This window comes from Hemicordylus capensis, chromosome 2, assembly GCF_027244095.1.
Source record: "Hemicordylus capensis ecotype Gifberg chromosome 2, rHemCap1.1.pri, whole genome shotgun sequence".
In the NCBI taxonomy this organism is placed as follows: Eukaryota; Metazoa; Chordata; class Lepidosauria; order Squamata; family Cordylidae; genus Hemicordylus; species Hemicordylus capensis.
Window position 1 is genome coordinate 217,917,071 of NC_069658.1, and position 16,320 is coordinate 217,933,390.

General features: G+C 45.4%; 1 protein-coding gene across 6 annotated transcripts in view; it reads left to right on the forward strand.

Annotated features, from left to right (window-relative positions):
• The window catches only part of LOC128345197 (procathepsin L-like), a 52,465-nt gene extending 40,717 nt beyond the window's left edge, over positions 1-11,748 (forward strand). For all 6 annotated transcript variants that reach the window (XM_053296774.1, XM_053296775.1, XM_053296778.1 and 3 more), the window contains 5 exons: positions 2,171-2,329; positions 6,091-6,315; positions 7,613-7,772; positions 8,789-8,912; positions 10,773-11,748. In XM_053296774.1, coding sequence (XP_053152749.1) covers positions 2,171-2,329; positions 6,091-6,315; positions 7,613-7,772; positions 8,789-8,912; positions 10,773-10,893 — 789 coding nt within the window. In that variant the 3' untranslated portion in view covers positions 10,894-11,748. The remainder of the gene's footprint in view (positions 1-2,170; positions 2,330-6,090; positions 6,316-7,612; positions 7,773-8,788; positions 8,913-10,772) is intronic.
• Positions 11,749-16,320: the final 4,572 nt, after the last annotated feature.

Sequence of the window (16,320 nt, forward strand, 5' to 3'; positions counted from 1 at the left end):
CACCATACAGCCTGCAGTGCCAAAGGTTTCTGTCTGCCCTACCTTGCCCTGCCCAGTTGTGTCCATATTTTATTCCCTGCTAGACCATGCAACTTGGTGCCACTGCTGAGCTGAGACAGGGAGGAAAGGAAAGCAGCGTAGGCGTCCTGTGGGCTTGCTACCTCCTTCTGTGCATAAAAACCCATCCTCCTGGAGGGGAGCTGACCTATCAGGCTGATATCCTCTTCCTTCCCTGCTTACTTGCTCCGCCCTTGTCTCTTGCATGTGTATATTAGGACATTAGGAACATAGGAAACTGCCATATACTGAGTCAGACCCTTGGTCCATCTAGCTCAGTATTATCTACACAGACTGGCAGCAGCTTCTCCAAGGTTGCAGGCAGGAATCTCTCTCAGCCCTATCTTGGAGAAGCCAAGGAGAGAACTTGAGACCTTATGCTCTTCCCAGAGCATATGGCCACACCTTGCCTTGCCTTGCTAGCAAATGAGCCCCCAATGATAAAAAGGAGAGGAGGTGGGGAATGATCCGCTGTGTCTGTGCGGAGTAGACGGTCTTAGCAGCAGCCAGCAATTAGTTGGGTGGGTGGGTGGTGGGGAGAGAAAACCCTCCTGCATGTCTTTGCTGCCTGTTGGGCTGCAATAAGGTGGTCAACAGAACAGCAGACTTTGTGCTGATGCCTCCCCTGCCACTCTCAGCCCTGCGTGGGATGGGTGGAGGAAAGACTCGAGCCCTAACTGAGATCTTGCACATGCATGGATGGAGGAGAAAGAAAGAGGGAGGGAAGAACAAAATCAGTATGATCCCTGCTAACTGGGCAATGAGGCACCTTTTTAACATGGTGATTCTCTTTATTGAGCAGGGGGAGAGTAACTGACCCTATCCACCCCCAGCACAGTACCTCCAGTGACTGTTGCTGGTGTCTATCTTATATATCTTTTTTGATTGGGAGCCCTTCAGACCCAGGGATCCATCGTATGTATGTATGTATGTATGTATGTATTATTTCTCAATGTAAACTGCTTTGGAAACTTTTTTTCTGTTGAAAAGCAGTATATAAATATTTGTTGTTGTTGTTAAAGACATCAGATCAAAAGAAGCCTCAAAGTGGTTCCAATGCAGGAATTCTCAAATGTGGGTCCCAGAATGTTGTGAGGTTTCAGCTCCCACAATCTCCAGCCACAATAACCAAAGGCCATTTAATCAATATCCAGACTATGAGGCTATTCACACGTGCAGCCTAACTTTGGGTAGGGCAGTGCAGCCTGGGTTGGGCTGTGTGTGTGAAGTGCCAGGATTGATCCCGATCCCAGCGCAGCCCCCGCAAGTTGTCCTACTTCTTAATCCGGCGTTTTGCAGCCAAGGTTAAACAAACCTATGGTTCTTTTAACCTTGGCAGGTGAGTGTCTTGGCAATTGCCACCGTGTCAAGTGGCTTCCCCCCAGCCCACCGCCACTTCCGGTAGCAAGCCAGGGGAAGGAGCTGCTGCACCCACTCTAAGGAGAACAGCCGCTGTGCTTGTAACGGCAAGCACGCTGGGGTTTGGGAGGGGGGATGTGAACAGAGTGTTCTGCCTCAGCCAGCTCCTCTCACACACCTAACAGCTGGAAGATCCACACACTTGATCATTCACCACACACCCACAGGTCTGGGACAGAGTGCATTTGCAAAAAAGACTCCGCAAGTCCCAATGGATTTACATACCTTAGTGATCATTCACCACAAACCAACAGATCATTCACCACAAACCCACCACAAACCCACAGGTCTGGGACAAGGTACATTAAAAAAACACACACAAAAAAAAAAACCCTCAACACAGCCCTCAGTAGATTCACACAGCTTCTTGATCATTTGCAAATCAACTGGGACACAACATATGTCGCTTGCTCTACAGTTCAGTCACACAGCTGCACAACTCCTGTACCATGGTATTCCCAAAACTGTTCTTGCAGCAGGATTCCAGACCAACTCAAGGTTCTGGATATCCTTCAAATTGTTAGCCGCCCAGAGACGTAAGTTTGGGCAGTATATAAATTCAATAAATAAATAAAATAAAATAAAATAAATAAAAGGACTGCTTGCCTCAAAAGTTCAGTCTTTTATATGCTACAATACAGCAACTCTAATGGGAAAGATAACCTTTGGTGTTTCACTTTCCCTTCCTCCCCAGACTAAGGAAGAGTTTAATCAGAAGATGAAATGCTTTCGTCCTGAACTGGCTAAAGCACCCGGAAAGGGCGTGACTTTCTTGCAGGAATCATCCACACTGGAGACTCCTGAGTCGGTGGACTGGCGGAAAAAAGGCTACGTCACCGAAGTAAAAAACCAGGTGAGTTGAGAAACATTTGGGAAGAGTTAATGACTAAGCTAGGAATCCATAGCTGTTGTTCTTTTACAATGGTAGGAATCATTGCTGTTTCTAATGACTGAGTTTCACTGAATTGAGCCAATGTCAAGATGGTTTTAGAAATCATTCAGTGTGCTGAGGTGTTCTCCAGCTTTCCGTAAGCAAGAGGGATGGAGCAGACTTTTTCATCTTTAGTTTGCTTCTTACCTTTTTGAGAAGACCTAACAGCCAGAGACCTTGTTTCTAAGAGTCTACCAGCTAGAGATTTTGAAGCTGAGAGAATCTACCAACCCAAAGACTGTACTGCTGAGAGTATTCATATTTTTTCTACTGCTCTGAGATCCTCTTGTCTGACGCAACCTCTTCCAGTTAATTGGATAGGTTGTCTATAGCTGGATTGGGGTTTTGCCAATTGGCTGGGTAACAGCCATTTTATCTCCATGGCTATAAATATCTAGGATAACCATCTCTGTGCTGGTACTGAGTAAGCATCTTTGTTCAAGTATTGGTTGATGTCAGCATAATGATGTGTTTAGGCTAGATATGTGAAAGCCCAGGGAAAAAATCAGAAAAAAATGGGGGGGGGGGATTTTTCCCCAACGACTTTTTTGTCCTGTCCTCCCCCCCACCCGAAATTGAAAGAATTGGGGGAAAAATAGACCATGCTGGCTATTTCGATGAATCAACCTCAAAACATTTCGAGTGCCATTTTGATACCTGTTTTCCTGGGGAGTGCTGTTTGGGTAGACCAGGCCTCCAAGGTGGGTAGCCGACGCACCAAGTCCAGGGTGGAGACCTGGTCTACCCGCTGACCCCAGTTGGTAGACCAGGTCTCCCCGGAAAAACAGGCCTCGAAATAACGCTCGATGTTGTGAGTCGAAATGGGGCTGTTTCATTTCGAGCTCTAGACAGGCCCTTTATTTTAAGGGTGTTTTGTTTTGAGCATGAAACACTCAAAGTGGCGGTTTCAAGCTGGAATCATTTTGCACATATCTAGCTTACAGTAACTCCTCTTATATGGTTAGATTGGATCAGTTTCAGTCTGTGCTGCCTGAGGAGCTGGACAAGCTGCTTGGAGAGGTTGGTCCCACCACCTGTGCTCTTAAACCTTACCCAACATATCTGGCAGAGAGGATATTGGAGAGGGCCTGATAGATATTATAAATGCTTCTGTGAGGGAAGATATGTGATGAAATTAATTTGGAGAATAAACTGTATAGAGATATCAGGATAGGAAGGGGTCAAAACCTATACTAAGTGTGTGTCAGTTCGAATTCAACAAGATAGGTTCAGTTGGCGTGTGTACTAGGGATGTGCATCAATCAATTTTTTTAAATTCAATTTGTACCCAAATTGAATCACCTCCAATTTGTGTTCAGTCTGAATCTTGCCCCCCCCCCACCCCGAGTCACCCTGGATTTGTTTAGGATCCAAATTAATCTGAATCGGAATTCATTCAAAGCAAAGAAAGGGTTCCAGGGGCATAAGAATGGGGTGGGTGGTAGTTCCCAATGGGTGGAAGCTACCACTCAAATTTCAAAGAAATTGGCCAAAGGGGTGATTTTCTCTTTACAAATTTCTAATATTTCTGCATCTTTAAGGTTTTTCCCCATAGGGAATAATGGGAGTTTCAGCGGCCCCATAACTCCACTTAGGTGGCACCAGGGTGGGCCAGAGCAGGTTGTGGTGTAGTGCACATGGGGTGCCAACCACCCCCCAAACCACAAGCCCATGGGGTACTGGATTGTGTTGTTATTTTCAATTTTTGAGGTGCTCTGCATGGATTCTTTGATGCAAAATGAATGATGACTGACCAAAGAATCCACTATCATTCTGCACCAAAGAATCTACTCTCATTCATTATTTTGAATGAACAGCAAAATGATGAATGAACAAAGAATCCACTATCATTTTGCACAGCAATGGCAGCAGGCAGGCAAGACCATGGCAGCAGCGGTGGGCAGAAGGGGGAAGAAAGCAGCAGCGGTGGGCAGGCTGGGAAAGAAATCGGCATTGGCAGTGGTGGAGGGTGGGTGGGTGGGGGAACTAGAGGCGCAGATGCTCTGCACCCGGCCCAGCTAGTTATTTCTATTCGGAAAGTACTACACTGACTGCTGATATGTTTCCAGACAAAACACACAGTGCTCGTGTCTAAGAGAAAATCTTCTTCATTATGAGCCTCTCTGCCTTTCCAGATCGTCTGGGGAGGTCCATCCATGGCTGCCAGTGGCTTATCTGGTGTCCACTCAGGGACAGGCCGCCTCTTTGATCCTGGTTTGAAGAGACAGGCCTCTTCTAGAGCTCAATCCTAAAGCTTTTGAGTAAACATGGAGCACCTTTGTAGTGAACCAACTAGACTTAGAGAGAATATGCCCCTCAAATAAATATTCTCTGAAATTTCCAAGGGAGAATAATGGGGGGAAGAGAGTTCTGAGGAGTTTCTGCTGAGCTTTTGAATGTTCCCCGAATTCTCACAGGGGTCTTTTTCTTCAACACAGCAGCTGGTTTTCTAGAAATCAGGGGCATTGCTAGAGATCTTCAGCCTGGGCCTACTTGGTCAGGCTCAGGCCCACCGTCCCCTTTTCCATAATTAAATTCAGTTATGACCCGCCGCCCCCCACCCGCACACCAAGAATAATTAAGTATGTTTAAAATCTCTCTCTTTTTGCAATACAGTGCAGTCCTATAGGTGTCTGCTTAGACGTAATCCCCATTGTGGTCAATGGGAGTTACTCCAGGGTATGTGAGTATGGGATTATAGCCTCAGTTAACAAGACATTGAAATGAACAGTAGTAAACTCAAATTGGCAGAAACCATTGCCAAAATGGGGATCTGAATTTCCTTTTTCTTCTGCTATCACAACTCCATTCAATTGAAGACTTGAAAGGCAGTATGGTGTAGTGGTTAGAGTGTTGGGCTAGGACTGGAAACAATTGACTGTTCCTGCCCTGCTCAGCTATGAAGCTCACTGGGGGACTTAGGACAGCCACTCTCTCTTAGCCTAACCTCCCTCACAGGATTGTTGTGAAGATAAAAGTGAGAGAACAGGAAAGATATAGACGTCATAAGACATAAAATGCCTGCACATGTGTATATTCAGGACTGCCTTCCGGTTTTGTGGGGCCCATGCTGAGAAGAGTGTGTCGAGCCCCCTATGAAGTCAGTGGGGGCTTTCTTATATCTAGCAGGGGGAGAGTAACTGCATCCCAACACAGCATCTCTCCAGAGGTTGTTGCTGGTGTTTACCTTTCATTTCTTTTTAGACTGAGAATCCTTTGGGAATAGGGAATCAGTTTTTCATTAATGTGTCATGTAAACTACTTTGAGAAGTTTACCATTAATTAAAAAATCTCTTGACAGTTGACATGCAGCAGCAAGTAGTAAATGTTTGTACTCACTCAATGACTTCATTCAGCCAACTGGGTATATTCCTTTAAGCAGATGGGAAAACAGAATCTTTAGTTTTGGTGATGAATGAATTTGGTGATGAATCAAAATACCAATTTTCGACAGATCCTTACTTTTCTTCAAATTGCAGTGCTCCTGAAATTAGGAGCATCAAAGAATTCATCCTCTGCTATTCTTCCCTTTTACTGACCCTCCATTCTAGAGGTAGTCCCACTCCTTCAGGAACTCCTCTCTGTGCTCAACTATTAGGGCTCAGCACTGGCCGAGAGTAATTTGCAAATGAGAGTGGGGTGAGGACTCACACTGGACAATGCTGATGCTTCTTTTTCCATAGGGTGAATGTGGGTCATGTTGGTCATTCAGTGCCACTGGAGCCCTGGAAGGTCTGCATTTTAAGACGAATGGCAAGCTGGTCTCGCTGAGTGAGCAGAACCTCGTTGATTGCTCCTGGCAGCAGGGCAACAAGGGATGTGATGGTGGGATTGTTAACTGGGCCTTTGAGTATGTGCGAGAGAACAATGGAATCAACTCGGAAGAAAACTACCCCTATGAGGAAAAGGTAACTCATGTAAAAGACAGAAAGCTTGTTCACATGATCATTTGGGGTTGGGAAGAAGGGCAGGAGCGCTCGTACCTCATGATTCCCAGATGACCAGAATCTTTGTATGGGTTTGCAAACCCAACAGCCCAATGATCAAGACAGTGGCTATCTGCAGAGCAGAATTGGGAGCTGGATCTGAAGCTGTATCCCATCATGCACTGTGCTGCCAGTAGACTGGCAACTCTCATACAGCATCAGCTACCCTCTGGCCATGAAAGGACAGGAGGTGGGAGCAGCCCTGCTGAAGCTGTTGCAAGCAACAGGAGCATAGAGTGTACTGGGCAGAGTGGCACACTCACAGATGGAAGACCTGTAGCTGCAAAGCTTTATTGTTTGAATGGCTGCCAGGTCCCAGGAACAGCTTAAAATGCTACGTGCACTTAGATTATCAAAGGATTGAAGTAAGGGGGTTCTGTTGTCCTCCTACCTCAGTTTAGAGCAGGGTAGATGGTCTGGGTTACAGAGATGTGAGAAGGCTGGGTTGGTGGGATTCCTGAGAACAACGCCAGGGAGTACTGTGTAATTTGGTGACCCTGCGGTGCATGCACAGGTCTCAATGGAACCTTGTGGTTTGGTTTGGTTTTCTTTTTAAAAAAATCATTCCTATTTATACAAAATTAGCTACCATATGAAAAAACCTGTTAAGCACAATACACAAATATCCCAAATTGTAGATTTTGATAAAGTACAGGAACAGGTTTTTTTTTTTTTTTTTTTAAAGATAAATGTACATCCAAATTTAGAAAGAATTTCAAATATCTTGTCCCAATCTTTATCCATCTTCAAAAGCAGAAAAGCACACAAATGAATTCTTCTCTTGGAAGTTGCTGTTCCAGCATCCTATAAATTTGCTCCATTTTTTCACAAATTGCTCACTATAACTTAATAAGTCAGTTTTGACATTAGTTCCCACATTTTTCTAAGCCACTCATTAATGGCTGGAGCTGATACAATTCCCATTTTAGTGCTATGCAAATACGCAGTGTGATTTCTTTAAAAACAAAACCCCAAACCCTTTTAGCCTCAAAGATTGCAAAAACATTTGGACAATGAGGAGGAGGGAAGAATGGTTTAGCACTGGTGGGAGAGGGGTGGATCTGCCTTCCATGGCAGTGGTTGTGGAGCATGTGGTGATCTTTCCTCATGCAAAAATATAGGCTGAGAATGGATCATTAGCTGAGTGACCCAGCTGGACAGGAAAAGTGCCCTCTTTTCCACAGACAGAGAGCAAATCTTGGTTGTCATTTCATTGCAGAACGGACTCTGTGCTTACAAACCTTCGGACCGAGCGGCCACCTGCACTTCTATTGTACAGGTCCCGCTAGGGAATGAGATAATCCTGGAACAAGCTGTGGCCACGGCTGGCCCTGTTTCTGTTGGTGTGGAGTCCAGCAATTTCCAGTTCTATGATAAGGGTAAGGTGCCCTTTGGGGAGGGAGAAAGCTGTACTGTTACTGCAACCACATAGGTGACCACTTGGTGATGTGAAAAGCAGGCTGGCCAATTGAGGGAGTGGAGGACAAAGTTGAAGTTAGACTCACAGAATTCTAGAGTTAGAAGAGCCCCTAAGCGCATGCTCTTCCTTCCCTACTAAGATCACATGCAAAACGCCCTTATGCCTGTTTGAAATCTTCTGTTCTCAGATTTACTAGCCAGCTGGTAAACGAAATTAAGACTTTTCTAGTCATTTGTCCTGGCCACCAGGTCTAGCATGGCCGTTCAGCCTCTGGTTGAAAACCTCCTGTGACTGAGAGCCCATGACTCTGCCAGGCAAGCTGATCATTTATTTATTTTATATAATAAAGGGTTTATATTCTAACATACTGGGGGTCTCACTCTAGGCTCTGGACCCCTAGAGTCAGCTAGTACACCCCACATTTTCTGGTAGCTCATCCTGCTTTGTACCTTACAAGAACTTGGTTCTCTGCGTGAGTTCTCCCGAGGTAGTAGAGGTGGCTGTAAACATAAAGATTGGACTTTGGAGCATGTGGACTAGCATTACTGGTTGAAGACCATTCTGATCCTTGATGTCAGATTAAAATGTTTAACCCCATTTATGTATAGAATTAGCTTTTAGTCAAGGCAAGAGAGAAATAGAATCCATCAGATAAGGAGGTTCGTCTGGATGCTGCTAACCACTTGGCTGAGTTGATGAAAATGGCCATCTTAGTCAAGCTGCAGTCTTCAAGTGATGAAAATGCAAACTCCTTCTAAGCCTCCTCAGCCTCCTCTGTCTCTCTCCTGAGCAGAAAATCAAACGCTGCGGAGGGATGTTGGCTTTCCTTGGCACCGGGAGGGAAGGGGTGGCAGGCAGCATAGGACATGAATGACTCCTTCCTTCCGGAGAGCATCTATGCTCACCTACTTTGACCACAGTTCAGTCTGTCACCTGTTTTCTCTCTCCAATCCCTCCTGTACCAAATTTCTCCAGGAATTTTTTACTCTGAGGGCTGCGGTGAAAAGCTGGACCATGCTGTACTGGTGGTTGGCTATGGGACAGATGATACCCTCAAGATGTCTGGTAAACCAGCTGACTATTGGATTGTGAAGAACAGGTGAGACTGACAGGAATTGGTGTGTGGTTGTGTGCGTGTGGTGGTTGGGGCTACCTTTGCTAAATAAGGGCGAGTGATATGATTTATGCATGCAAGCATGCATGCATTCCATCTCCATGCAGGTTTTCTCCACTGGTGCCCCAACCAAGGAGAGCACAACTGATAAAAACCATTAGCAAAAATGGTTAAAATAGAAGTAGATTAATACAAATAATAAAAACTGGCTGACATACTGACTTATGAACTGTAGGGGGCGAAAGAAGACCACATCACTGTGCTAAAGAGGAGGATTTGCAGAGTTGCACTGCTGCACTCTTGTGGAAAGGTTCCCCTTAAAAAAGACGAGGCATGCTGGAGATTGCTCAACTGTTGCACGATCATGCTCATGGTCGTGCAACACTAGTCTGCACCACATGCTCCAGGCTTTGTGCAAAAAGCTAGCTAAGCTTCCTTCCATAAGTGCTGTATTAGTCAGCTACAGACCATAAACTAAAATAGGACGACAAATCAGCAAATGAAAACAACCGCCTTCCAGTCTCCTAAAAACCTTTGCAAGGAATGCTTCACTCATGTGAAAGTCTTGGCCAAGCAGTGGAAAGAGACTTGTTGAATCTCTAGAGGGAGGCAGTTCCACAGCCTAGATGGCACCACTGGAAAGACCCTACAAAAGAACATAAGAACAGCCCTGCTGGATCAGGCCCAAGGCCCATCTAGTCCAGCATCCTGTTTCACACAGTGGCCCACCAGATGCTGCTGGGAGCCTATAGGCAGGAGTTGAGGGCATGCCCTCTCTCCTGCTGTGACTCCTCTGCAACTGGTATTCAACCCTATTCTGAGTTCCCACCAGGCCAATCTCAGAGGGAGTTGGGGCAGAAAGCTGAAATCCTCTTGATGATTCTCTTGAGGATCCCAGTGACAGGCCAGATGCATAGGAGACATGGAGATCTTGGCTATTTTTGTTTATACATTTCGTAATGAAATGCAGGTCATTATGACAGAGGGTGATGGGAAGTCCAGTGGATTTTATAACACCGCCCCCGCTTCCTCCAGAGAACTCAGTGTGGCATAAATGGTCCTCCCCACTCATAAAAGCTGTATAAGGTATTATAAGCTGAGATGATGACTGACTGAGGGTTATCCAGTGAGTTTCCAGCCCAAGCCAGGATTTAAACCTGAGTCTCCCAGGTCACTTTCTAACCCACTCTCCACTACACCACACATGGTTGACCTCACTCAAGAACATGTGGGGCTGCATCTGTATTCTGCATATGGTAGTGGAAGACAAACCCAGCCAGAGTCAGGAAGTGGGGCAGATAGATGTGCTGGCCCGTTCAGATTCAGTCTTGACTTCTGACACTATCTCCTAGCCCCAGAAGCACATGCTTCTTTCCACCTCCCCTTCACACCCAAGAATCGTTAGAATTCCACATCTTATTCTGGTCAAGAACAAGCCACAATAGTGTCTGAATGAAGTTGATTCTGGCTTCTTCTCACCAGAGTTCCAAAAATAAACCTGGATCTGAACCTGGGACTGAATCTGCTCCCAGTCTCTGATAACCTCAGAATCTGAGCCAGAAGGAGCTTTGGCATGTCCTCTCAACCAATATGTCCCACAAGGCAACCATTGTCTGCTGGGACTCAATAGGAGCTCATTGTGGGCCAAAGTAGTTCCTGTGTGCATAGCTCCATCCCTTTCTCTGCATAGCCCCACCCTGGCTCAGTTAACCCCTTCCAGTCCTCCAATCCTTGACAGCCCTGGCTGTTCCGGGAAAAGGCAGAGCTCCACCAGATCCCAGTTGGACCTCTTTTTCCGAGTTCATAGGGATGGTCTCACACTCTCTTCATTCTACCTTCCTACAGCTGGAATACAACATGGGGTGAGAAAGGCTACATGAAGCTGGCAAAAGGAGCTCACAATCACTGCGGCATAGCAAATGCTGCAAGCTACCCCACCCTGGACCCAGGCAAGGGCCAGCCATGATTCCATCTTCCGGAACCTTCCTAGCTTCATTGCTACAAACCTTCGCTTGCCGGGTTTCTTCTGCTTATTTCCTCATTTCCCACGCTATGCTTGTCTACATTCAGGTGAATGGGAGTTCCTACTGAGTGTCAATAACATCAGAACCAGGGAGTCAAACTATTAAGCAGCTGGATTCAGTTTCAGTTCAGACCATGACTTGTAAAAGTAGTCTAGTCACTGGTTGACACCATTGAGGTCCAGTTCATGTGAGAGTAAGACCCAAATTTTCTGCTTGCAGTGTACCTCTATAAAAATGAACGCAGTGACAACGATGCAATGTGAGAAAAAAGATCAAAGGGTATTACTGGATTCTATAAACAAATTACATAAAATTAGACTTTTAAAAAAACACCAGGAAAATAATGCATTATTGCTGTGACTGCAAGATGAGTGCTCGATTGCAGAACTACTTATTTTGAATGGGTTACCACTCGGTGGGCTGGTTCTCATGATCCAAAGCAGGGTGAGAGAGCAACCAGCCAGGCTCCAAGCCCCCTGCACGCTCCGGGGAAATGGTGATTTGTTAGCAAAAATCAAGGTGGGGGAGGGGGGAGCGATCATGCGCTGTTATGAGGGAGATTCCTGTTGCGCGGCTTCCACTTCCCCTCCCCTCCTGGGATTGCAAAGGGTGGGTAGTTCTGTTTGAGACGAGAAACACAGCAGAAGGCGGATAAAGAAATTTTATTGGAGACTGAAAACAAGGGATAAGTGGACATTCCCATGTGACAATGGTTCATGCCTGTCAACTCACATGTCAGAACGTTGATTTTGTAAGGTGTAACACTTTTCACTAATAAAATCCTTAACTGCTTATAAGTCATGGTGGATTCTTATATGTGAAATACAAGTAGACTCTCTGGTATTAATAAACAGTGTTTAGACTCTTTGGTGTTAACTAAAGTCGAAGTAGAGGAATCAGGTGGGGCAGAGAGCTTGCAGTATATCCAGGAGACCTTGGGTGCCGGACCAAGAGGGTTGGGGAGAAAGAGTTCTCTGGTACTCTACACAAGAACATAAGAAAAGCCCTGCTGGATCAGGCCCAAGGCCCATCTCGTCCAGCATCTTGTTTCACTCAGTGGCCCACCAGATGCCTCTGGGAAGCCCACAGGCAAATCTGAAGGCATGCCCTCTCTCCTGCTGTTGCTCCCCTGCAACTGGGATTTAGAGGCATCCTGCCTTTGAAGCCGGGGGTGGCCTATAGTCCTCAGACTAGTAGCCATCGATAGACTTCTCCTCCATGAATTTATCTAAGCCCTTCTTAAAGCCATCCAGGCTGGTGGCTGTTACTACATCCTGTGGCCGAGAATTCCATAGGTTAATTATGCCTTGTGTAAAAAAGTACTTCCTTTTGTCAGTCCTAAATTTCTTGGCAATCAGTTTCATGATTTTAGTGTTATGCAAGAGCAAGAAAATATTCTCTCTTTCTCTCTGCACACCATGCATAATTTTATACACTTCTATCATGTCCCCCCTTAGTTGTCTTTTTTCTAAGCCCCAGGTATTGTTGGCTTGCCTCATAAGGAAGGTGCTGTAGGCCCCTGATCATCTTGGTTGCCCTCTTCTGCACCTGCTCCACTTCTATAATGTGACTTCTTTAGATGTGGTGACTAGAACTGCTCACAGTACTACAAATGTGGCCACACCAGAGATTTGTATAAGGGTATATGATATTAGCAGCTTTATTTTCAATCCCCTTCCTAATTATTCTAAGCATAGAATTGGCTTTCTTCCCCGCAGCTGCGCACACTGAGTCAACATTTTGAACGAGCTGTCCACAACAACTTCATAAGCCCTCTCCTGGTCAGTCACTGACGCTCTTGGCCTAGTTAGCGTATATGTAAAGTCTGTGGGTTGTTTGCCATCACTACATCTGCCATTTTGTTGCCCACTCCTCCACTTTGGATAAATCCTTTTGGAGCTCTTCACGATCTGTCCTGGATTTCACTACTCTAAAATAGTTCACGAACCAGTTCGTTCATGAACCAGTTCGAACTGAAACTGGGCAGTGGTTCAGTTCATGCTACTGAAATGGGTCAAACTGGTTTGGCTCGGTTAAGCCCCGTTCAAATGCCTTTGCTTGTAAAGGAGAATCCAGCAAGGAGAATCCCTAACTCTAAAAGGGTTTGAGAGGCGGTGTAGGGGGACAGGCCATAGGGCACCTTACCTTGGCAGCAGCAGTGGTTCTGAATCCACAGTGGCAGCAGCGGCAGCCCCTCTCAGCCCCGCCAGCACTCCCACATTGCAGACTGGCTGGTAGCCGGTTTATCTGGTTAGGTTTATCCTGTTAGGTTTATCCAGGCCGGTCACAGTTATACAACTCTTCGTCTCTCTGAGGAATAAGGAATGGGGAACTAGAAGCCAACTTCAGCATTCTGGAAGTGTTGATAGCTTGCTCCGTCTTTGAATTTTATCATGGAGAAATTTCAGTTCCAACCCTGCCTATGTGTGGTCAGCAAAAGCATGCACCAGTTTGTATCTTCCATAGAGTGACCTTTCCAGCAAGCACCTTGGCCACTATAATAGTGGAACCCAACTGGGGAGTGTGGGGAGGGGTGCTGGTGGGACTGTGGGATCCCCTTTGCTTGTAATGGGGAATCCTTACCAGATTACCCTTTACAAGCACAGATGAACTGGTTGAACCTGGTGGGACTGGTTTGATCTGAACCAGGCCCAGTTTGGTTCAAACTCAGGCCAGCCCCCTTAGTGGGGGTCTGATCCAGTTCGAGCTAGAACCGGTCAAACTGGGCTGGTTCAAACAAACTGGGTTCAATTCGAACTGGTTCTTCACACCTAAATAGTTTGGCATCATCTGCAAATTTGGCCACCTCGCCACTTACCCTAACATACATACAAAAAAGTCCCTGGGCAGTTCACAATATGAAACTTATTAAAACATTAATATAATTAAAACAATTTAAAATACAATAAAAACTCTAAAACCAAAGCTTTACAACTATAAACTAAAAGCCTGACTAAACAGGTATGGCTTTAGGTCCTTCTTAAAAACATTCAGAGAAGCGGGGGGAACTAATTTCATTAGGATTTGGACGGTACAGAAATATTTTAAATAAATAAATAAATGTGCGCATGCACTGCCTTGAGACTGCTGCCCAGAACAAAACTCATTCTGCACACAGATGAAAAAAATTAGAACACTGGACCCAGCGTATTCGCCCAATAATTGCATTTTATTAAAAATTTCATTTAATGTATTTATATCCTTCTCTTCCAGTACAATACTGCTTGGGGCAGCTCACAGCAGTAAAAGTAATATTAAATTTAAAACTGAAAAAAAACATGGCAAAGAATAAAATAAATTAAGACAAGCCCAATTAAAACTAAAAACCCAACCCAAAAAGTCCATCAGTTTATAAGTAAAAGATTTTAAAAGGCGTTCCAGAGTCCCGATGCAACTCTAGAAAAGGCATGGATTTGAGTTGCTACCAACCAAGCCGGTGGCAACTGCAACCAGACCTGCCCAGATGATTTTACTGGTGGGACTGATGATGAAGAAGGGGCTCTCTTAAATACTTCAGACCCAAGCCATTTAGGGCTTTATAGATAATAACCAGCACTTTGTATTGTGCCTGAAAAGTTATGGGTGGCCAGTGTAGTTCTTTTAAAACGGGTGTAATATATCTTCAGGCAACCCTGGAGACCAACCTGGCTGTCGCATTCTGAACTAACTGTAGTTTCCGAACTGCATACAAAGGCAGCCCAACATAGAACACATTGCAGTAGTCAAGTCTGGATGTTACCAGCATATGCACCACTGCTTTAAGGTCATTTATCTCCAAAAACTGGGATAACTGGCAAATCAGTCGAAGCTGATAGAAAGCCCCTCTGGCCACCTCCTCAACATGAAATACCAGGGAGAGGTTTGGGTCCAGAAGTACTATCAGACTATGTACCTGCTCTTTCGAGGAGAGTGCAACCGCATCCAGAACAGGCAGTTCTAAACCACGTTCTAAGTGCTGACTGACCTCCCACATTGAGTACCTCTGTCTTGCTTGGATTCAGCTTCAGTTTGTTCTCGCTCATCTAGGTTAGATTGTATACCCAAAAGGAGGAAAGGTACCATTAAGTCCAGGAGGATGAGAGCATGGTTAACAGGTACCGTCATGGAAGCCATAAAAGGAAAGAAGACTTCCTTCCGAAATTGGAAGGTCTGTCAGAAGCAGGAAACCTGCCAGGGAGGCGGTTGGACCATTAGACAATGAGGGAGTGAAAGGGATTATTAAGGAGGACATGGAGGTTGCAGAGAAACTAAATGAGTTCTTTGCATCTCTCTTAATAGCAGTGGATACTGAGCATATACCTATTCCTGAACCAGGCTTTTTAGGGATGGAGGCTGGAGAGCTGAGTCAGACAGAAGCGACAAGAGATGATGTTCTAAACTTTCTGTAAAAACTGAAAACTAACAAAGCACCAGGGCCAAATAGCATCCATCTAAGAGTCCTCAAAGAACTCAAATGTGAGATTGCCAACCTCCTTGCTAAAACATATCCCTGCTGTCGGGATCTATTCCAGAGGACTGGAAAGTAGCAAATGTAAGACCGATTTTCAAAAAGGGATCCAGGGGCAATCCGGGAAATTACAGGCCGGTTAGCTTAACGTCCGTTCCAGACAAATTGATGGAAAGCAACCTCAAAGATAAAATTATAAAGCACATAGAAGAACAAACCCTGCTGGGAGTGAACCAGCATGGCTTCTGCAAAGGTAAATCTTGCCTCACCAAACTTTTGATGTTCTTTGAGAGTGTCAACAAGTGTGCGGATCAAGGTGATCCAGTTGACATGGTATACCTGGACTTCCAAAAAGCTTTCGACAAAGTTCCTCATCAAAGACTCCTGAGGAAACTTAGCGGTCATGGGATAAGGGGACAAGTCTCGAGGGGAGTAAGAAGTGGGGTCCCCCATGGTATACCTGGACTTCCAAAAAGCTTTTGACAAAGTTCCTCATCAAAGACTCCTGAGGAAACTTAGCGGTCATGGGATAAGGGGACAAGTCTTGAGGGGAGTAAGAAGTGGGGTCCCCCATGGTTCTGTACTGGGACCGGTGCTCTTTAATTTATTCATAAATGATCTAGAAGTTGGGGTAAGCAGCGAAGTGGCCACATTTGCAGAGGATACCAAACTCTTTCGGGTAGTGAAATCTAAAACAGATTGTGAGGAGCTCCAAAAGTACCTCTCCAAACTGGGTGAGTGGGCAACAAAGTGGAAAATGCAGTTCAGTGTTGGCAAGTGTCAAGTGATGCACAATGGGATGGAAAACCCCAACTTCAAGTATACACTGATGGGATCTGAACTGTCGGTGACTGAACAGGAGAGGGATCTTGGGGTTTTGGTGGACAGCTCGTTTAAAGTGTTGACTCACTGTGTGGCAGCT